Raw genomic sequence first — 21,441 nt, forward strand, 5'->3', positions numbered from 1 at the left:
GATTAGGCCTCAGTTGGCGTATTGTGTCCATTTCTGGGTCCCACATTTCAGGAAAGAGGTGGAGAAATTGGAGAGGGTCCAGAGAAGAGCAACAAGAATGATATTAAAGGTCTAGAGAACATGAGCTATGAGGGACGACTGAAAGAACTGGGCTTCTTTAGTTTGGAAAAGAGAAGACTGAGAGGGGAAGCAACAGCAGCTTTCAGGTCCAGACTGAATCTCTCTTGGCCAGCACCCTCAGGACCTGACAGGTTCTGGATGAGAGAATTTGCTGGACAATGGGAGGTCAATATTGTCTAGCAGCATTGCCAACACTTCCACTGCTTACTGGGCTCTTAGAAGACATTTAGAGGTAAATGACAGCTAAATAACAGCACAGAACGCTGAGCGCCGCCAGGACTGGTGTCTGAAAACAAACTTTATGGGACCATGGGAAAGTTGGCCACACCCATGATAAGTGGTCCTCTGGCTAGCTAACATCATGCCAGATTACGGAGTTTGCCAGATGAGACAGTTCCAGATTAGAGTAGTTCAGCCTCTGTTTTATGGGTGTTACAAGGACAAGGGAAAAAATTATTCTAACTAGCCTCTGTGGGTAGGACAAGGAGCAATGGGCTTAAACTGCAGCAAGGGAGTTTTAGTTTCAGGGTGGTTAAACACTGGAATAAATTGCCATGGGAGGTTGTAGAATCTCCATCGCTGGAGAAATTTAAGAACAGGTTAGATACATTTCAAACAGGGATGCCCTAAATGGTGCTGGCCCTGCCATGAGGCAGGGGACTGGACTTGGTGACCTCTTAAGGTCCCTTCTAGTTCTAGTGTTCTCTGAGTGTGTGATTCTCTGTCCCTCTTGTGACAACCGAGGAAGGTGGAGCTGTTTGCCAAAGGAAGGAGCTGCAATGGGCACCCCGAAGTAGACTGGGGGTGTGTGTGCCAGAGTGACAGTCACTTGAATACGAGCCTCCCGCTCTTGGGGGTGTCCGGCGAGGTGGGGATGCTGGCAAAGTCCAGCCCTGCTCTGGGCGCACCGTTGTGCCCTGCTCTCATTGTGGGTGCGGGTGACACCCTTGCTCAGCCGCCCCCCAGACCTCGCAGGCGGTGTGCTCATGCTGCTGTTTGCTGCATTGCAGCCCACCTGTCTGGCAGAGTTCAAGCAGATCAAATCCATCAAGTGCTCCAGCGTGGAGGAGGGCAGAGCCGTGCTGCAGCTGGCGCTCACCGGGTCCCCCCAGGTAAAGGGCAAAGTGGGCAGCGTCACAGTGTCTCTTGCTGTCCCAGAACCACGCACAACCCAAGGCCACTGTGATCGCCTGATCTATGCCACATCCACCGGCCGAGGTCCCTGAGTTAACGCCCGGGTGAGATCTTAGAGAAAAAGTGATGCAGGGTGAGTGATGGAGGAACCACTGCGAGCCTCGGTAAAATGCTCCACGGGCCCCTTATCCTCTCCATTAAAAATGGGCACCTCGATTCTAGTCTGAATTCCTCTAGCGTCGTCTGCCAGCTGTTGGATGTCAGCTGCGAGGTGGTAGAGCCCTCCCGGATTGCCCCCGGTGCCAAGCTGGGAGAGGGGAATGAGGGGAGAAAGGAGACTCAGAGAACCATTGCAAAGTGTCTGGGGAGAGGTCTGTGCTGAAAGCAGCTGCAAGCACAGCAGGTCCTGTGGTTTTAATAGGACCAGAGATAAGGTCACGTGTAGAGATCAGCTCTGCAGAGAACGCCATGCTGAGGGAGGTGGGGAGGGGGTTGCAAAAACTTTGGGGGCTAGAACTGAGAATCAAGGGGATCCTGATCAGTGGGGGAACAGGGCTGGAGGCAGCAAAATGTCAGGTGATTCAGTGAAGGCCCAAACCCAGAGTGGGGAAGAAGTGGCCCGGCAGCCGGACTGTGGAGGTGGTTCTGGAAGCTGGAGGAAATCACAACCTCAGCTGGGGCCAGTGTAATGCTGCTAAGGCCAATGCAGTTTGTGGTTGCATTAACCAAAGCAAAGCCTGTGAGTCCCAGGAGGAGACGGTGAGGCTCTGCTGAGTGCGGGTTAGGCTACGGCTGGCGTACTGGGTCCAGCCTTGGTCACTCCTGTGTAGAAAGGCTGGAGAGCCGCTGGAAAGAATCCAGAGGTGAGGAAGAGAGAGGAGCGAAGGCTGAAGGAACTGGGTGTGCTTAGTTTGATGAAGAGGGGCTGAAGGGGGGACGTGGTAGCTGTCTCTGGACCCTTGAAAGGCTGCTCCAAAAGAGAAGAAAAGCTGTTCTCTGTTGCCACCGAGGGCAGGACGAGGGGCAATGAGGTCAAACTCCAGGCGAAGGGATTTAAATTAAATCTTCGGAGCGACTTCCTAGCTGTGAGAACAAGAGGCCAAAGGAAGTGAGGCCTGGGGAGGCCATGGAGACTCCTTTGCTGGAGGGTTTCAGGAGGAGGCTGCAGAGCCAGCTGTCAGGGGTAGCTTAGACATAAGAAATCCTGCATCTGATCTGGGCAGGGGTCAGACTAGACCCCCCTGGCAGAGCTTCTGACCCCAGGGCTCCATGGTTCTAGCCCACGCTGCCACCAGAGAGACAAGGTGGGTGGAGCAGTTTCTTTTCTTGGACCAACTTCTGTTTACTGTCCTGGGAGCCACAGGGCGGTGACACCGCCCCAGCTGTGCTTAGCACGGGGCATATGTGCCGGCTCATAGCTGTAGATGGTGCCAGGCTAGTATGGCTGGGGCCTGATTTGTCCCCGGTTAAAGTCAATGGACTTGCCTGGAGTAATGCAATGGGCTGGAGACAGACAGACCCGTCAGAGGGCGTCCCATGGGGTAACCCCTTTCCCTCTGCCTCTTCCGTGAGAACATGACCTTGCCTGTAACAGGGGCAGTTAGACACACGCTCTGGGGCCGGCGTGGTGCCCATCGCCTGGGGCTGGGGCTTCTGCAGCCGATGGAGCCGGGGGGGGCGTAAGTCACAGGATGAGGGGCAGTCGGAGCCAGCAGCAGCACAGCCGCACAGGTGCCATTTCACTTGTGCAGCTCTCCTGCCTGGGGTGGGACTCCCGGGTGCACCTCGGAGCCTGGCCCATGGTGGGTTGGGTTTCTGGGCCCCAGCAGAGTGAGGGGTGGGCTCAGCCCAGCAGGAGTGCCCAGCTCTCCAGCCTGCTGCACCCACGGGTCTCTTGGCTGGCTCCAGCGGCTGCCTGTCTGGCTGGCAGTGTGCAGACCTGGAGGGTAGATCCACACCTGGGCCTGAGTTTCACGTGCCTCCTTTTGTGCTCCCCAGTCCCTGGCTATTAAAACCTCCTCCCTGGCCGAGGCGGAGAACATGGCTGACCTGATAGATGGCTACTGCCGGATGCAGGGGGACAAGGCAATATCCCTCATCGTCCATCCAAAGAAAGGTGAGCGGTGCCCTCTGAGCAGGGCGCGGGGGCGTCCCGAGGGCAGCCAGTGTGCTGGGATTGTGACAGCCAGGAATGCCAAGGGCGGGGCTGTGCAGGGAGTTTCCTTACCCGCCTGTTCCCAGCACCCCTCAGCCCTGATGTACAATTCAGGGTCCCCTGCCCAGCTCTGATCTGCGCCCCCTCTTTTCCTGCCTGGGCAATGGCCACAGTCCTGCAGAATGACAGGAGAGGGGCAAATGTCCCGTCAGGCTGAGAGCCACCAAACTTGGTGCAGTGGTGAGCCCTGCCCTGCAACCCCAGAGGGCATCCAGAGGCGAAAGGTGGCTTCAGTGGCCGTTTTGGGGTGTTCTTGGCTGGCAGGCTACTGAGCAGCTGTGGGGTTGGGGAAGAGGCGGGGTTTCTTTGTCCCCGCCCACTGCCTCTAAGGGGCTTGTGTGCAGAGCCCTGGCCCTTGGCCTTCTGTCCCACCCCTTCCTCAGAGGCGCTGCAGGATGGCCGTGGAGGGGAGAGTGGAGGCCCCCAGACTCTGACAGCTGGGCTGGGGGGGCAGCAGGAGATGAACGATAATGACCCTCCTCCCCATCCCCACAGAGAACGAGAAGCGGGTCAGCCTGCCGCAGATCCCCACACAGTAAGTAGACGGGAGCCCCACAGTGACCTGAGCCGACGCAGGGCAGAGGGGCCTCGGACAGAGCAGTCCAGCAGAGTCCGTTCTCATTTTTCCCATCCCCGGGTGGAATGCATTTTATTATGTGCACCAAAGCCTGTGCAGATGCGCACCACCCGTAGACCCACATGCTGCTGACTGTGGGCGTGCCGCTAATCGGCTCTGTGGCATTTGAATGTCTTCTGGACGGCCGCCCATGTGCTCAGCTTACAGGGAACTCTGGTGTCCAGGTTGGACAGAAGGGCTAGAAAACCAGAGCCCCGGCTGTGTGTGTTTTTCAGAGACCCCTGGAACACCAGGCTTCAGCCCAGGGCCTGGTGCCCTGGTGATAGGCACCGTGGGAGCCCTGGAGGTGGGTGGGTGGCCGATGATGCGGATGGGCAGATGGAGGGTTGGCTACGTGGCTGGGACGACTGGGGACTGACTCACTGAGGTGCGCTTGTCTCTTGCTCGTTTGCACCCACAGGCACCTAGACGAGAGGAGAGCCACGTTAACACAGAGCATCAGTGTGGGTGAGTTGTTCACACCCACACCCCCACAGCCGGCAAGCCAGCGAGAGAGCCAGCTGGTGCTGCTGGGATATGGGGGGAGAGGAGAGTTTGGAGCAGGAGAAACTCTCTCAGCTCTGTTTCATTAGATGGGCCCAAACCAATGCCCCAGACTCAGCCGCCCCCATCCAGTCGCCCTCACGTCTCTTTCCTCTCTGTCCCATGGCCACGGAGTCGGCTGGGGCCAATGTCTCAGCTTCCTGCCATTTCAGACCCTCCTTGGCAGCCAGTGGTGCCGGCCACCCTCAGGCAAGACACTGAGCTGATTCACTCGGCAGGTCCCACGTCCCTTCTGTGGGCACGAGGGAACTGCACAGCCTGCGCTCATGCTCGGCAGGCTGCAGCTGGGGGGCTGGTGCGGGTGGGTCATCCGGGCGCACACCCTTGGCACAGGGACAGCGGCGCAGGGTGTCCGACTCGCTGGGGCAGTGAAAGAAAGGCCCGGGCGGGGCTCTGCGCAGGTGGCCCCTTTCCCAGCGCCTCGGCAGTTCTTCCAGCTGAATTTCTTGCCCTAGATTCGGATATTTATGCTGAAATCCCCGACGAGGCCTCAAGACCCAAATCAGGAGGTAGGTGCCCTGCCTGGTCGCTCCAGCTTTGCACTGGCTGGAGATGCTGCTCCCGGAGACGGGAGACCCTGCCCGCAGGAGGAGCGGAGGGCAGCTCTGCAGGAAGGGGCTGGCCGGTCAGCGTCCATTTGCTAGTGGCCAACCAACCCGGGAGATGAGTGGGTGGAGCCAAGCTGTGAGGGGGAGGAGCTAGCAGTTGGCCAGGTGCTCCTTAACGGCATGCTCACAAGGGTGTGATTTTGGGGGCCCGTCCTTCACTGGTGTAAATCAGCAGTTGTCTGCCAAAAGGTCCAGCCATTGTCCTCCCCTCTCTGAGCACCCCTCCAAACTTGGTCCCTCAGGCACGGTGACACCCTGCACCCTCCTCCGTGGAACAGACACCACGAGGGGATGTTGCGTTACTCCTGGAGGTGCTGCGTTTCCCTCAGGAGACAAGCAAGGACTCAGTCCGTACCGGGGACAGTCCCTTGCGAGGTGCCCCATCCTCCGAGAGTCCCCGGGGCTGGGAACGGGGATCCGGCTGGCCAAAAGGTCAGTCACACGCAGCCCACTCTGGCTTTGCATACCTGGCGGAGCAGGCAGTCTCTCGGGGTTGTGCCAGCCCCATGGAGCCATCGCACGATGGGGGATCGCCAAGCACAGACGCCCAGAAGTAGCTGAGGCACCGGTTTCTCTGTCCCTCCAGGCCAGCACTATGGGATCTCCCAAGAGGACGTGACTCTGGGCAGGATCCTGGGGGAAGGTTTCTTCGGGGAGGTGTACGAGGGCATTTACACCAACCAGGTGAGCTCACTGGTCAGAGAATCCTCGGGCTGGACAAGACCTCGGGAGGCCATCACGTCCAGCCACCACCCAAAACAGGGTCAACCCCAATTAAATCCCCAGCCCCCGGTCACAACCTAAACGCGCCGGGCCCCAGCCGCCTGCAACCACCGGTCCCCACCATGGCTCTGGCGGGAGGGTGGGTGGGCGCCGGGGGCAGATGTTGGCTCCGCCCCAGCCAAAGTGCCAGTCCGTTCAGTGGCTGTGGGGACACACCACTGCGAGAGGCCAGGCCCCTCGAGCGTCTAGCCCTTTCTGAGGCACCATCTATTACCTCATCGGTCCAGTGGTATGTCGCCCCTGGCCAGCAGCAGCCCACAGCCTCTGGGCAGCCAGGCTCGCTGGGTCCCACCCTCTTCACCCGCCCTTGTGCCCTTCTCCGCCCTTGGCCTCTCTTCCAGCTGCCCAGGGCTCATTCCCCTTCGCTGGCCCTTCCCTGGCAGGCCCGGCTGCAGGTGCCTGCTTTGCCAGGGATGTGGACTTCTGTTCAGCCTGGCTCTTCCTAGCCCAGGGCCGGGACCATCCCTCCTTTGGGGCCATTTCCTACCTGGGCTGTGTCCCCCGTGCTGGCTGGGCCTCCCTGGATCGCCCAGGGCCGTGCTAGTTCCCCCACCCCCTCGCTGTCGCCCCCTGATGAAGACCCAGGGTGAAAGCCCCTCCCCTGCCACCTTCTCCTTCCAGAACGGGGAGCGGATCAACGTGGCCGTGAAGACCTGCAAGAAAGACTGCAGCCCCGAGAATAAGGAGAAGTTCATGAGCGAGGCCGGTGCGTGGCTCTAGCACATTCCCAACCCCTGCACCGCTCGCTGGGCGCTTAGAGGACATTGAGGGGTGGATTAGAGCTCAGTAACAGCACAGAACACTGACAGCCAGGACTGGTGTCTGGAAACAAACTTTATGAGACCACGGGAAAGTTGGCCACGCCAGTTGGTGGTTCCCCACCGCCTGGCCCCTGGCCCCCAGGGTGCCTCCAGCTGCACCCCGCATTGTTGCTGGGTGCGATCCTGCATGCCCGGGGGCAGGAGGCCGCTCGGAAGGAGGGAGCCTGAGGAGTAGAGAGGGAACAAGGGGCCCAGCACTGTGAGGGAGGCTGGACTGGAGCCCTGCCCTGAGGAGAGCTGGTCGCACCTGGCTCCGGTGCCTGGGCCGTTCGAGGCACACCTCCCAAGGGGGGCAGTCGGCCAGGCGGTCTCGGCGCCTGATCCCCCTCCGCCTCTCTCACTTGCAGTGCTGATGAAGAAGCTGGATCACCCCCACATCGTGAAGCTCATTGGCATCACGGAGGAGGAGCCAACCTGGATCATCATGGAGCTGTATCCCTATGGGGAGGTGAGGGGGCGGGGGGCAGCATGGAGGAGATGGGGGTGGTGGGATGGGCTTCCCAGCAGGACTCCTTGTTCCGCCTTGGATAGCCAGGGCCTGGGAAGGTGCCCCAGGCGGGGTTCCCTCCCAGCAGCGATCATGCTGAGGTGGGGGATGGCGGGGAACAGTGTGGTGGGGATGCAGGCAGGGGAAAACCTTACCTGACAGGGAGCTCTTGCTGCTGTAACAGATACCCATCTCCCGCTCTCCCCACACCAGAGGAAGTGTGGCCTAGTGGCTAGAGCCAGGGACTGGGCTCCAGAGAGCCCTGGTTCCATGCTCAGTGCTGCCTGCGACCTTGAGGGCATGTCACTTCACAGCTCCGTGCCTCAGTTTCCCCACTGCTAACACACAGGTAGTGCTTCCTGCCTGCTGAGGAGTGGATGGGTGTGACAGTGATCTGGATGGTGCTGAAAGGGCTCAGAACACCCCTCCCCCGCAGTAGACCCCACCTTCCAGCCCTTTGGATATCTGCAGGTCGTGGCAGCCTGCGACTCCCGCCGCTTTCCCACCCCCTTCCCCGCTGCTGGCTTTGCCCCTCACCCCCACTCTCTTGCCCCTGCACAGCTGGGCCACTACCTCGAGCAGAACAAGAGCTCCCTCAAGGTGCCGACCCTCCTCCTGTACGCGCTGCAGATCAGCAAAGCCCTGGCGTACCTGGAGGCCGTCAGCTGTGTGCACAGGTAACGCGGGGGAGGGCGAATAAAGCGCTTTGCCGGACATGGGCATTAACCAGCCTGTTGGCAGAGAGCCGAGGAGCCAGTGGCACACACAAGCACCCTTGGGCGCTCACTGCTGGAGCTGGGCACAATGAGCCATCCAAACGTTGTTGGGTTGGGCTGAAAAACGCGGCTGCGCTCGACTGATGCATTTGTTAAATAAGTGCCTGTTGCAGGCTCATGGCAGCAGACACTGTTAGGAAGGGGGAGAGGCGCCTCGGGGGACAGCCCAGGTTAGGGGAGGAAGGGAAACAGTGTTTAAGTACACAGGTGAGAGCAACAGAAAGGGACTGCAATCAGGTAATGAAAGCTGGCTGATCTTGTGGCCAGCATGCTGGCAGGGCTTTAAAAGCTGTCCCAGTCCAGGGAAGGAGTGGGGAGAATGGAAGAGGATAAGGGGATGGTGTAATATGGTGGGATTTGTGGGCACAGCTAAGGAAATATATCCAGCGTACGTTTGTTTAAAATCCGGGCCACTTCCAGCCCAGGCTGGGATTTCCTTCTCACTACGGCAAATCCAACCAGCCACAAAAGTACCTCTGCCAGCACCACTGGCCAGCCAGAAGCCACACAAGCAAGCCCACAGACTTCCTAGCTGCTACAAGAGCCCCACCCAGCAATCCCCTGTTTCAGGTGAGAGGTTCTCAGAACCTATTTCACCAGCACCACACGGATTCTTCCAGGCCCCGAAGGGTCCAGCCACAGTCCCAGGTCAATGTATACTTGGGTCTTGCCCAAATCCCCATGCTGATGCAATCCTTTAGAATCTAAAATCTAAAGGTTTGTGAACAGAGAAAGAAAGAACAGGGTGAGAGAGAAAAATTGGACAAGTGCTACATTACATACATCGGTTACAGCTTTGATTCAGGGCAGCAACGTTCCGTGTTGATTCTTGAAAGCCTTTGCAAACATCCTTTTGAGGGCCGGGCCTCCTGTCCACACAGGCTTAAGTCAGGGGGGATGAAAAGAAGAACAACCACGTTGGACCCTGCCAGGGCCCCTCTTATGTGTTTCAAGTGGAGGGAAAACGTCCCTTCTCCTTCCCATCGGCCCTGGAGAGTCAGGATTACCTGACTCGGGCGGGCTGCTGTGGCCCTCTGCCGTTGGATGCATTCCTAGCAACAGTCGCAAATTCCCGTGATGTGTGTGTGACTCCTGGGACTCTGTTCCTTTGTCTTAGTCCAACGCCCTGGTGGGCGCGGCCCCCAGCCAGGCCTCCCATTGGGTACCCTCAGCTCTGGACATTCCTAACACAGTCACAGAGCCAAAATCTATAACTTTACCTCCAACCATGGCACAGACATACAAATAAGACAGACAGATTCAGGGCATTACCAGCTCTCATTAGGCACCTCACGTGGGCCCCCAGCACAAGGGTAAATGCCACTGTGTACAATGGTGACAAGATGGCTTGCATATCCAGTTTAAAATCCAGTCACATCACACGCTGGCAGTGTTTGTAGGAGGGAGGGAGGTACCTGGGCTCCCCTTCCCTGGCGAGACTAGGAGCAAAGAGCTGACCGGCTGGCCCAGACAGGCAGAGGTTAGTGCAGCCTACGCCCTTCGGCCAAAGGGAGAGGCGTTGAGACCCTGGCAAGGCACAGGAGTACCCTGCCACAAGGCCCAAGACAGCTAACAAGTGGTTTGAGTAAGGGTGAAACTGACCCCTTCTCAAAGATTCAGTGTGTGTGGTTTTAAAAACCAGCTGGGATTTTGGGAACAGAAGCAACTTCTTTAGATTTTGCTGTGATTTTATTTTAAAAACCCGAACACACACACACCAGCATTTTGCTTTATTTTTTATGGTTTTGGCCCGTTTGTTTCAGCCCCTAGACCTGGACACAGCGAGCACAGATAGGCGGGGGTCTCTGCCCCTGTAGGATCATGGCCTCCCTGCATCGACAGACGCCCTGTCCTGTCGCACTAGTTGGGACGACACAGGGCTGCTGCTGGCAGATCATGGCCAAGTGAAGTGTGGCTGTCCCACACCCTGCGTGAGATAGCTAGGCCGGGGCGTGATAAACATAGCCTGGCCTTCAGCTGTGTGATCAGCTGTTGACTCTCCATGAGCACAGAAGGCTGGATGCAGTGCCCCAGCAGGTCCGTTCCTCTCCCAGGTGCTGCGTAGCCCAGGGCAGGCTTACGGTTCTCACGCCTATGCCCAGCCAGTTGGGGGCAGCTGATCCGATGCCACGTGGCTGCCCCAAAGCAGGTGGAAAGCACCAGTGGATCACAGTTCGTCCCTGGTGATACCCGTTCTGCGCACCTCGGTGTGAGGCAGTGTGGGCTTGGGGTCCCTGGAGCTCAACCCTTGCCCGATCTCCTGGTACTATGTCCAACGCACCCTCGCAGGACTGACTCTCTCTCCTTGCCCCTTCAGGGACATTGCCGTGAGGAATATCCTGGTGGCTTCATCCGAGTGCGTGAAGCTGGGGGATTTCGGCCTCTCCCGGTACATAGAGGATGACGAGTATTACAAAGGTAGGGGGCGGCTCGTGGCAGTAGGCAGAAGGCCCAAAGCCAGAGGAGGTCTGCAGGAGACCAGGGGGGTTGGCAGAGCTGTGTGCATGTGGCAGGAGCTGGAGCTGGAGCCAGGGCTGGGAGTGGGAGGCTACAGGTGGGGTGTGAGAGGCATTGGCAGAGCTGTGTGCATGTGGCGAGAGCCCAGGGTTGGGAGTGGGGAGGTGTCCTGCAGGTCAGGAGTGAGGGGCTCCATCTGTGGACGGGAAGCCCAAGAGCAGAGCTGCAGAGCTGTGCATGGGGGACCCAGGACTGGGCAGGAGAGGAGGGGGCTCTGGATCAGGTTTGAGGGACATGGGCAGAGCTGGGGGTGGGGAGGGGCCCAGAGGTAGCAGTGCAGAGGGACTATGGGTTGGGCTTGGGGGAACTGGGCAGAGCTGGGGGGCTGCTGGTCTCTGAGCAGCTTCTCGGCTCCCCAAGCTTCCGTGACTCGCCTGCCCATCAAGTGGATGTCGCCGGAGTCGATCAACTTCCGCCGCTTCACGTCCGCCAGTGACGTGTGGATGTTCGGTGAGCGGCGCAGTGTGGGGCAGGGAGGGGCCATGGGGCAGGGGACAGCTCTCAGGCTGGGGTGTTCCTAACAGCCAGGGCCAAATCCTGCTCTCAGTTCCCTGGGGTAAATCAGGGCCTGTTAAGCGCCATTACGCTGGAGCTATGCTGGCAGAGCGTGTGGGTGGCTGGGCCTGGCAGGACACAGAAACGCCCTCGGGCTGGAAGGTTGTGCTGGACACCAGCACAGACTAGGCCCAAGAGAAGAGACCCTGTCCGTGGGACTTGTTCCTCAGAGCCAGGGGGCAGCAGAGACCTGGAGACCCCCTAGCCAACCCTTGCCCTACCGGCACCTTGGTGTGCAGCGTGGCACCCAGCAAAACAGGAGCTTCGGGAGCGCAGGGCAGTTTTTGGCCAGGTGTCCTCTGGGCAAGGGCTAGGTGGGCGGCAGAGGTTGGGCAGGACTAGAAGCCTGTGGAACACCCCATCTGGCCCCCATTGCAGGGGTATCTCAGCATCTCCCCATCTTCAGTCTGTTTCTCCTCCTGTCCCCCGGGGAGGCAGGGCAGGGCAGGGCGGGGCGGGGCAGGGCAGGGCTAGTATCCCAGTGGCAGATGGGAACTTGAGGCTAAGTGACTTGCCCAAGGCTACCTGAGTTCTCTGTGGCAGAGCAAAGCCTTGCCCTCCACTCGCCCAGCTCGGGCTCTGATCACTGGTCTCTCAGCGCGGCGTGGGGGAGCCTGCAGAGCTGCTGCTGTTGGTGCCTGGACCATCCTGCCAGGCGGGTGCTCCCCGGCCCAGGCCTCCCCTGAGGCGTCTGCTCTGTGCCTCCAGCCGTGTGCATGTGGGAGATCCTGAGCTACGGCAAGCAGCCCTTCTTCTGGCTGGAGAACAAGGACGTCATCGGGGTGCTGGAGAAAGGCGACCGCCTCCCCAAGCCTGACCTCTGCCCTCCCATGCTCTACACCCTCATGACGCGCTGCTGGGACTATGACCCCAACGACAGGCCCAAGTTCAAGGAGCTGGTCTGCAGCTTGAGGTGGGAGGCTCGGGGCTGGTGGGGGCTGTGCTGGGCTCCCAGCCCGAGATAGCCAGAGGGGTCGGTCGAGGGGCGTGTGAGGCCAGGAGCTTGGGCAGCCAGGGAGGTCTCGCTCTCAGTGGCTGACGTGCTGCCACCCGGCAGGCCATGTGCCTGGCTGCTGCTGGGGGTGGGGGATTCTGCAGGGCTCTGCTTCTACCGCGGTGTTCAGGCGCCAGCTCCAAGGGCTTGGGGCTGGAGCACCCACAGGGGCTCGGCACTCACCAGCGCGCCCCACCGATCAGCTCCTCCCCTTCGCCAGCACCTCCCGCCTGCCACCGAGCAGAGCAGCGGCTGGAGGTGCTGTGGGGAGAGGGAGAAGGAGGAGATGGAGCGAGGGCAGGGCGTGCTCAAGGGAGGCAGCGGACCGGGGCGGAGCTGTGGGGAAAGGGGTAGACAGGATCTGTGCCCGGGGTAGAGCAGGGACCAAGGCCCCCTCAGGAGCTCAGAGCCGGTGCCTGTGACCCAGCCTTCGCTCTGGGGTGCGGCTCTTGGGCCGAGCGGAGGACGACAGTCCTGTTTCACGGCCACCTTCCAATGTCTGTCGGTTTCTTTGCTGGCACTAATCTGGAACCCTGGCACCAGCCTAGACCGTCCCATTTTGGCACTGAACCCAGCGTTCTCGAATTGGGACAGCCGGGGCCACTGGCCGAGGAGCTGCTCTAGCCAGGGCCTTGCACCCAGGTTTCTCACCCTAGCACATAAGCGCCAGGGCAGGGACCAGAAGCAGATTCGCCCTTCGGTGCCAGTGGCGTGGGCCCATGAGCCAGCTCTGGTGGCACTGTGTCCTGGTCTTGGGCTTTGCAGAGGCTGTGCTGTACAGCTCCTTGCACTCTCGGCTCTCGGTGTAAATACGGATGTGGGGTGGGGACAGTCGTCCCAGCTGTCTCCACCAGGGAGGTGTACAGGTGTGGGGGTCTGCACTGCTCTGGCAGACTCCAAGCCAACCCGGAAGTGGGAGGAGGATGTCAGCTCATGCCCATTTTTCCCATCTCCCCGCCATGGTCACTGGTTTCCACTGACTCTGTAGCTTGCAGGAGCCTTGTCAGGGCAGCTGGCATAAGCAGGTCCCCCCAGTGAATGCTGAATGCTTGGCATTTCCCCACTACTGGCAGAAGCTTTAGGGCTGAATTCCTTCCTTTCCCTTCCCTGTTGCCCAGTGACATTTATCTGATGGAGAAGGAAATCGCCAGGGAGCAGGAGAGGAACAATCGCCACCGACCTCCCAAAATCATGGAGCCAATGGCTTTCCAGGAGCCCCCACCAAAGGTAAGCAGGATGCTGCATCGTCTGTCTAGAAGCCCACCTGGTCTGTGGAGACCATCCCCTTAGAGCCTGCATCTCTCAGGGCAGGAGAGTGAGGTCTTTCCTGGGAGCTGGTCCAGTCGAGAGAGGTGCCCACTACAGCTGTTCCCAGGGGAATCCCCCATTAGCTGACGAGGCACATGCTGGTGCTGTCCAACCTGAGGGGCAAGGCTTCACCCCCCTAATAAACCTGCGGAGGGTCACAGATCCCAGCCAGAAGGGACCCTTGTGATTCTCTCCATAGGCCGCCAAACTCCAGGAGCGGATCGTTTAGCAACCCGTCCAATTTGGATTTAAAAATGGTCCCCGTTGGAGAATCCACCCGGGCCCTCGCCCTCCATCCCTGCTGTCCACCATCTTTTGAGCTCCCTGCCTTCCCTGGGGGCGGTACGCTCTCCGGGCAGGCGTGCGTTTTCTTGGTCCGTGCAGTGGCGTTCGTACTTGTGGCTTCCGACGAACAATACGGCCTGTTTGCTCGGAGGGAGTCCCAGCGGAGTGTAGTAACAGCGAGGAAGTGGACATTGTCCCTTTAAATGTGTAGCCTAGCCTGTTGTGGGTAATGAGGTACAGAGTACCACAGAGCCGCGGGGCTGGAAGGCACTGCAGAGGTCATCTCGGCTGTCTCCCGCCAAGGCTCTGGGTTTGTCGCAAGCTGCAAGGTGTTAGAGGCACCAGCAATGACGACTGGTGAGCTAATCTAGAGACCCGCACACTGCAGGGGGCTGTAACAGATGACAGACCTCAGGTGGCATCACGCAGAACATGCTACATTGCGCAAAAGATGCAGCTCTGATGCAGGAAAACGCGTTGCACTCGCAGACCAGGTGTCCGTCCACCTGGCTGCATTGAGACACGTGGCCAAAGAGCTGGCGTTGTCCTGGCTGGTGTTCATCACCTGCTTCTTGCCACGCTTGGTTGTTGAGCCCCAGGCCAGACTTTGAGTTAGCCACAGGTAACACCCAGGGCTCACGGTCTTGCTGCCAGCCTCAGTGTGCTGGTACCACCCCCGACCACCTCACCCTGTGCTTTCCCCCCTCCTTGTCTTCCCACAGCCCAGCAGGCCGAAGTATAAGCCACCTCCTCAGACCAACTTACTAGCTCCCAAGCTGCAGTTCCAGGTAAGGTCTCCTGGGCTGTTTCCTGCCAGCCCGAAAGCAACAAGATACCGGCTGGCGGCGATCTCCCTGGTGCACACACCAGAGCTGGGGGGATGAAGTCACTGCTTTTCGGTCTGGGGTACAGCTGAAGAGCTACTGTCTGTTGCTTACTCTGAGCCAACTCCTTAGAGCTGCGGAGCCCCTCTGGCTCCCCCCGACTTCAGAGCAGGTGCCCAGCACCTCTTGGGGTTTGGTCCCCTGCAGGTCAGGGGGGCCGAGCAGCTCTAGTGGGGCGTTTGTCTGTTCCCTGAAACTTCAAAGAGAGACCTTCACCCTGGGGAATGGCATCGGATCCCAACGCACACAGGGATTTTCACCTGGGGGTTAATGTTCCTGCCTTCTTCCTCCTTCCCGCCCTGCAGGCCGGCTGAACGGGTGTGAAATTAGGCACTCTATGCTTGATCCACCTCTCCCAGCAGTGGAGTACACCCCATGACATCTTACCGGCACAGTGCGCCATAGGGGCCTGATTCTTATCCCACGCTGGATTGGCACCAGCAGAGCTCGGCTGATTTCAGGGGCATTTCTTCGGACTGGGCCAGTGTAACTGAGATCAGAACCAGGCCCCATCGATGTAAAGCGCTTTATGGGTCGTGCAGTCTAGGGGCTCCAGTGCAGCTTTTGGGCTTGGAAACACAATGGTCTCTCCCTGGCTGTGCCACAAGCACACGGTGTGACCTCGGTGAAGTCGCTTTATTTCCCTTCCCCTCAGTGTCCCCATCTGTGAAATGGGGAAGAGGGTCCCAACCAGCCTGGCAAGGTTGGGAGAATGAATAGGCTGATGTCTGCAAAGCCCTCTGGGATCCTAGCAGAGAAGGAGCAAGAGGAAAACAAACACTATTATCCTGGGAGCGGCACAGGGAATATTATTCCCCTTTTACAGGTGGGGAAACTGAGGCAGGAAACAGCCTCGCCCCACATTTTCAAACTGTGGTGGCCTGTTGTCCTGGGACCCAGCTGTAGGCCTGCAGCCCCCTGTTTGTCAGAGAGTGCTGAGCCCACAGCGTGGGAGCCTGGGGCTCTTCAGGGCCCTGGAAAGTTGGGTCAAAATATTCAGCCCGGCTGCTCATGTTGCGAGTCTTGGTGTTTTGGCTGCCTGGGGCTGAACTGACTGGCCTGCGGTCTTGGCCAACAGGAGAGGAAAGTCCTGGTGTTCCTGGCACCTGAATCTGTGCTCAGACCATTAGGCCAGACTGCCCCTCGTGACTGCAGTGTGGGATGAGGCAGAAGACGTGAATCTCCTACCGCCAGGCCCCCAGCCGCTGCCACTCTCCCCGGGGAGATGGTCCCTCTTTAACTGCTCCCTGCTCTGTTCCCTTGCGCTCGCTGCCCCTCTCTGTCTGTTGCTGCTAATGGTCCATGTCTGGCTCTGTTCCCGGCGCCTCTTGCTCCCCCAAACAGGTGCCCGAGGGCCTGTGTGCCAGCTCTCCCACGCTCACGAGCCCCATCGAGTACCAGTCACCCGTCAACTCCCTGCACACCCCGCCTCTCAACCGGCACAACGTCTTCAAGCGCCACAGCATGAGGGTAAGACGGGCCGGCTGGCTTGCCGCCTGGAAGACCGCTAAGCGGAGCACGTCGGGGCGAGGTGCAGCATGAGCCAGCAGGGGGCGCTCTTCCCTCGGGCAGTGCTGCTCTGGGTGCAGTGCTGCCGCCGCCGGGTGGGAGGCTCGCTAGGGGGCGCTGTCTTGCGTGACCGCCTTCGCTGTGTCTGCTGCTTACGCAAAGCCCGTTCCGTACCCGCCTACGCATCCGACCCCACGTGACGCTGACCCCATTAGTGGCAGCGTTCCTGGCAGCCTGGGGCCATTAGCTGCCGCCCTGCTGGCCCAGGGACTTGGGACAGGCCTGCGGCTGAGCTCGGAAAGCCGCAGTGACTAGATGTGCCGGAGGCTGCCGTTAGTTTCGTTAAAGGGACCTTCCACGGAGGAGCCACGATGGGCTGGGATGGACCCTCTGCTCTGAGTGTCCCTCAAGCTCTGACTTCCCGAAGCTGGGATGGGCGACGGGGGCGGGGGCAGGGGAATCTCTCGATAATTGCCCTGTTCTGCACAGTCCCTGGCACCAGCTGCTGTCAGAAGATCGGACGCGTTGGTCTGACCCACTGTGGCCTTCATTATCTTCTGCTTGTGTTAGGGATGGGGTCTTCCCCCGCGTGTGTCTGAACAGAGCTGAGCACTGAGGGGCACCTTTGTGAGCTCCCGCAGGACGAATAAACACACCAGCCTACTAGGGTGCCTAGTCCAGAGCAATGTCCCCATAACACTCCCCCTACGGGCAGACAGGTGTCTGGCCGAGTAACCCTACCATAACAAACCTGTATGGACAGCTGTGTTCTCCAGAAGCTGAGCGCCTGGGCAGCTGTCTGGGAGAGATTCAGGGGCTGCCCCACTGATTAGCAGAGCGCCCACAGCCGGCGGTGTGCATGCCTGTTGGTGGTGCACGCCTACACACACCTTGTGCACATAACAAATTTTATTACGCACAGATGGAAAAATTACAGGGAACGTTGGTGAACAGCCCAGCTCTCTGGCTGGGTAACCCTACCATAATAAACCAGTCTGGGGCAAGCTCTCTCCCTGAGTAACGCCACCATAACAAACCCCTGTGGCCAGTCCTGCTCTCACAGCGGTGGCCAATCAATCAGTTAGGGAGCAAGAGCCACAGAGAAAGCGCCAAGAGACACGTGCGTAGACCCCCGAGGTATGTGAGGGTTGCGCTCCTGCACACCGTCGCATAACTCGAATTTCATGCAAGTCATAGAGTCATAGGACACTAGGACTGGAAGGGACCTCAAGAGGTCATCAAGTCCAGCCCCCTTCCCCCATGGCAGGACCAAGTACTGTCTAAACAATCACTGATAGACATCTATCTAACCTGCTCTTAAATATCTCCAGCGATGGACATTCCACAACTTCCCCAGGCAATTTATTCCACTGCTTAACCGCCCTGACAGTTAGGAATTTTTTCCTAATGTCCAACCTAACCCTCCCTTGCTGCAGTTTAAGTCCATTGCCTCTTGTTCTGTCCTCAGAGGCCAAGAAGAACAAGTTTTCTCCCTCCTTCTTATGACACCCTTTTAGATACCTGAAAACCACAATCATGTCTCCCCTCAATCTTCTCTTTTCCAAACTAAACAAGCCCAATTCTTTCAGCCTTTCTTCATAGGTCACATTCTCGAGACCTTTAATCCTTCTTATCGCTCTTTTCTGGACCCTCTCTATTTCTCCACATCTTTCTTGAACTGCGGTGCCCAGAAATGGACAGAACACTCCAGCTGAGGCCTAACCAGCGCAGAGTAGAGTAGAAGAATGACTTCTTGTGTCTTGTTCACAACACACCTGTTAATGCAAATCAGTTGGTGGGAGCTGGGAACCAAGGGACAGCCTAGCTCCCAGCTCCCCTGGGTTTGTGGGAGCTGAGGGAAGCAGGGGAGAAGCCACACCACAGCGGCTGTTGGCCTGTCCGGCTCCCCCAAGTGGAGGGGTGGGGTGGGCAGACAGCCACGGCAGAGCGGTTTCTTCCCAGCTGGGGGAGCTGGGGGCTGGAGTTGGGAGCTGCTGCTTTTGATTTGCACCGTTAAGCACAAATCGAAATTGCGCTTATCGGGGGGTTACTGTGTTATAGACTTTTACCTACCTGTCTATCAGCGGTTCCCAGCCTTTTCCAGACGGGGACCCATTCTGGCAATTCAAGAAGAGTTGGTGACCCGAGGCAATTCAAAAACTGGAGCTGGGGGGTTTAGTGGCAAGGGAGAGCAGTGCCATAATTAGCTAATTTTATGCCTGAGGCAAGAATATAAAATTGTGCCCCTCGTGTTTTTAGATTCATAATAGTTATTTCATAGCAAAGGGGAAATATATTAAGAAGATAATAACACTGCGTTTACTATAGTTAGTCAGAGTTGTGGTGGTAGAAAAACACTTGTCCCCCAACTGCTCCCCCCTGGCTTAAACCCCACCATCAGGGGCTAGGAAAGTCACACTCAGGGGCTGGGAGTCATTCAGGGGCTAAGGGTGTTTCACTCAGGCGCTGGGAGTCACTCGCAGGCTGGAGGGGGCTAGGGGAGGCAGAGGGAGCTGTGGCAACCCTGCTGGGGTCTGTGGGGACCCCGTCTCCTGCAGAAGCTGAAGCCAGGGAGCTGATCAGCTCTGCCCTCCCTCCCAGCCTGGGACTTAAGCTCCCACCTTGCGTGAGCTGGGCGCTGCTCCTCAGGTAGGCCCTGCTCTGCCCTGCAGCTGAAACGGTTCTTGGTGTAATTGATTGGTTTAACCGCCTGATGGGTGTTAATCCAATTAAGAAGCTGAGAACCACTTCAGGAGTGCGAACGGGTTCTTAACGGCCCCCTGTGGAGCCGCTCCGCCCTTTCCTTTTGGAATGTAATCGCAACCCATGTGTGGGTCCGGACCCATAGGTTGGGAAGCCCTAGTCTAGACAGAGAGATAACATAAATATATAGTACATGGCTCAATTTCCGCCCCCTCCAGAGCCAGGCACCCCCAGCTCCCCACTCAAACTCTATGCCGGTGATTCTCCGGGGTCACTGTCGCTATGCACATCTCCCACCAAGCACTGGAGCCCGTGCGTAGAGCGGCGGATGGCACTCCTGGTGCATGCGCCCGAGCAGGAGCCACGTATCATTGAGCCAGGGTCTAGGCACAGAATGAAGGGACAGCCACGGAGAGAGGCAGACAAGGTCTGGCTTCAAGCCTCCAGCGGGGCTGTTAGAGTGAATCACAGAATCACAGGGCTGGAAGGGACCTCAGGAGGTCGTCTAGTCCAGCCCCCTGCTTCAAGCAGGATCAACCCCCACTAAGTCATCCCAGCCAGGACCTTGTCCAGCCGGGACTTAAAAACCTCAAGGGATGGAGAATCCACCACCTCTCTAGGCAGCACATTCCAATGCTTCACCACCCGCCTGGTGAAGTAGTTTTTCCTAATATCTAACCTACACCTCTCCCTCTTCAACTTCTGACCATTACTCCTTGTTCTGCCATCTGACACCACTGAGAACAGTTTCTCACCCTCCTCTTTAGAGCTCCCCTTCAGGAAGTTGAAGGCTGCTATTAAATCACCTCTAAGTCTTCTCTTCTGTAAACTAAACAAGCCCAAATCCCTCAGCCTATCCTCATAGGTCTTATGCTCCAGACCCTTAATCATTTTTGTTGCCCTTCGCTGAACCTGCTCCAGCACATCCACATCCTTTTTATACTGGGGGGCCCAAACTGGATACAATATTCCAGATGTGTCCTCACCAGTGCCAAATAAAGAGGAATAACTACTTCTCTAGATCTGCTCGAAATGCTCCTCCTAATGCACCCTAGTATACCTTTAGCCTTCTTGGCTACAAGGGCACACTGTTTACTCATATCCAGCCTTTCATCCACCATAACCCCGAGGTCCCTTTCCATCGTACTGCTGCTGAAGCGGTGGGTGGGTAAAATAGTAACGAATAGCGGGCACCGAAGCAACACTGGCTATGTGTTGGAGCTGCCGTGAGGCAGTGTTGTGAGGTGCAGGGCCAGGCTTTGGTCTCATTGACAGTGTTATGAACCTGAAGTGACTCCATTGACTCCAGTCTGAACACCCATGCGGTCACACTGATGTCTCCCTGGGCAGAGGGTCCTGGGTTGCATCCTCCAGCAGTGCCTGGCCCCAGCTCCGAGGTGCAGCTGCCGCAGTCAGCCCCTGCCCTCTGTCTCCCAGGAGGAGGACTTCCTCCGGCCCGCCAGCAGAGAGGAGGCGCAGAAGCTGTGGGAGATGGAGCGGGCCAAGATGCGGCAAATGCTGGAGAAGCAGCAGAAACAGATGGTGGAGGATTATCAGTGGCTGAGGCAAGAAGAGAAGTCCCTGGTGAGTGGGGCCAGTGGGGCTGCGCCAGCCAGGCATTTTGTGATGAAAGGTTTGTCCCTCAGGAAAGGCCCGTTTGTCGAACAGAAAACGTTTCCCAGGAATGTGCCAGGTTCAATGAAGTTTTGTTTCAGAGACAACCCTGGAGTGGGTTGTCCCGCTGAGGTCAAAATCTTCCCTGTGGTTTTCTTGGGAAGGGAAAGTCTCTCTTCTGGGCTGAACAGACTTGTCCTTTCAGTGTTTCAAATCTGATTTCATATAAACATTTTTGGAAACAGAATTCCAGCTAAAAGCTTTGACTCAACCCCCAGGCAGCTTTTCCCTCTGCACTTAGTTCCATGGAAGCATCGGTGTGTTTTCCTTTTTGTTCTGTGTCAAGCAGAACTCCTGGAATTTCCAGAACAGACTCAATATTTAAGGCACAATAGTAATCAAGGTTGACAAATCAGAAAAATATTATCAAGGTGAGCAAATCAGAGAGTAGGGGGCGGGGATGGGGGGAGTCAAGAATTAGATTAAGCCAAGTATGCCAGAGCCCCTATAATGACCCAGAAAATTCCCATCCCGGTTGAAACCACATGTTAAAGTGTCGAATTTGAATATGAAAGAGTTCAGCAGCCTCTCTTTCCAAAATATCAAAACAAAAAAGCAGTCAAGTAGCACTTGAAAGACTAGCAAAATAATTTATTGGGTGAGCTTTCGTGGGACAGACCACAAGTGGGTCTGTCCCACAAAAGCTCACCTAATAAATTATTTTGTTAGTCTGTAAAGTGCTACTTGACTGCTTTTTTGTTTTGATACCGTATACACTAACATGGCTCCTTCTCTGTTTCTTTCCAAAGTAGTGTGAAAATTCCTCTTCAGTAAGACACAAATGCTTAAGTCATTAACAGAATGGCCCACTCCATTAAAGTGTCAGCTGACCAGTTTGTGGATCAGGAGTGTTTTTATGTCTGTTTTGTGCCCATTAACTCTTTGTCT

The 21,441-nt window shown here is 57.6% G+C and overlaps 1 protein-coding gene across 4 annotated transcripts in view; it reads left to right on the forward strand.

The window, feature by feature from the left end:
* The window catches only part of PTK2B (protein tyrosine kinase 2 beta), a 117,784-nt gene that overhangs the window by 89,457 nt on the left and 6,886 nt on the right, over positions 1–21,441 (forward strand). For 2 of the 4 annotated variants that reach the window (XM_074991431.1, XM_074991432.1), the window contains exons 10-25: positions 1,131–1,232; positions 3,253–3,370; positions 3,965–4,004; positions 4,507–4,553; positions 5,105–5,158; positions 5,844–5,941; positions 6,662–6,746; positions 7,209–7,309; positions 7,910–8,025; positions 10,442–10,542; positions 11,002–11,091; positions 11,905–12,109; positions 13,309–13,417; positions 14,506–14,571; positions 16,012–16,137; positions 20,317–20,463. In XM_074991431.1, the coding sequence (XP_074847532.1) occupies positions 1,131–1,232; positions 3,253–3,370; positions 3,965–4,004; positions 4,507–4,553; positions 5,105–5,158; positions 5,844–5,941; positions 6,662–6,746; positions 7,209–7,309; positions 7,910–8,025; positions 10,442–10,542; positions 11,002–11,091; positions 11,905–12,109; positions 13,309–13,417; positions 14,506–14,571; positions 16,012–16,137; positions 20,317–20,463 (1,605 nt within the window). The remainder of the gene's footprint in view (positions 1–1,130; positions 1,233–3,252; positions 3,371–3,964; positions 4,005–4,506; positions 4,554–5,104; positions 5,159–5,843; positions 5,942–6,661; positions 6,747–7,208; positions 7,310–7,909; positions 8,026–10,441; positions 10,543–11,001; positions 11,092–11,904; positions 12,110–13,308; positions 13,418–14,505; positions 14,572–16,011; positions 16,138–20,316; positions 20,464–21,441) is intronic. The other 2 variants (XM_074991433.1, XM_074991434.1) reach the window with 1 other exon arrangement.

The sequence above is a fragment of the Carettochelys insculpta genome, chromosome 3 (assembly GCF_033958435.1).
Source record: "Carettochelys insculpta isolate YL-2023 chromosome 3, ASM3395843v1, whole genome shotgun sequence".
In the NCBI taxonomy this organism is placed as follows: Eukaryota; Metazoa; Chordata; order Testudines; family Carettochelyidae; genus Carettochelys; species Carettochelys insculpta.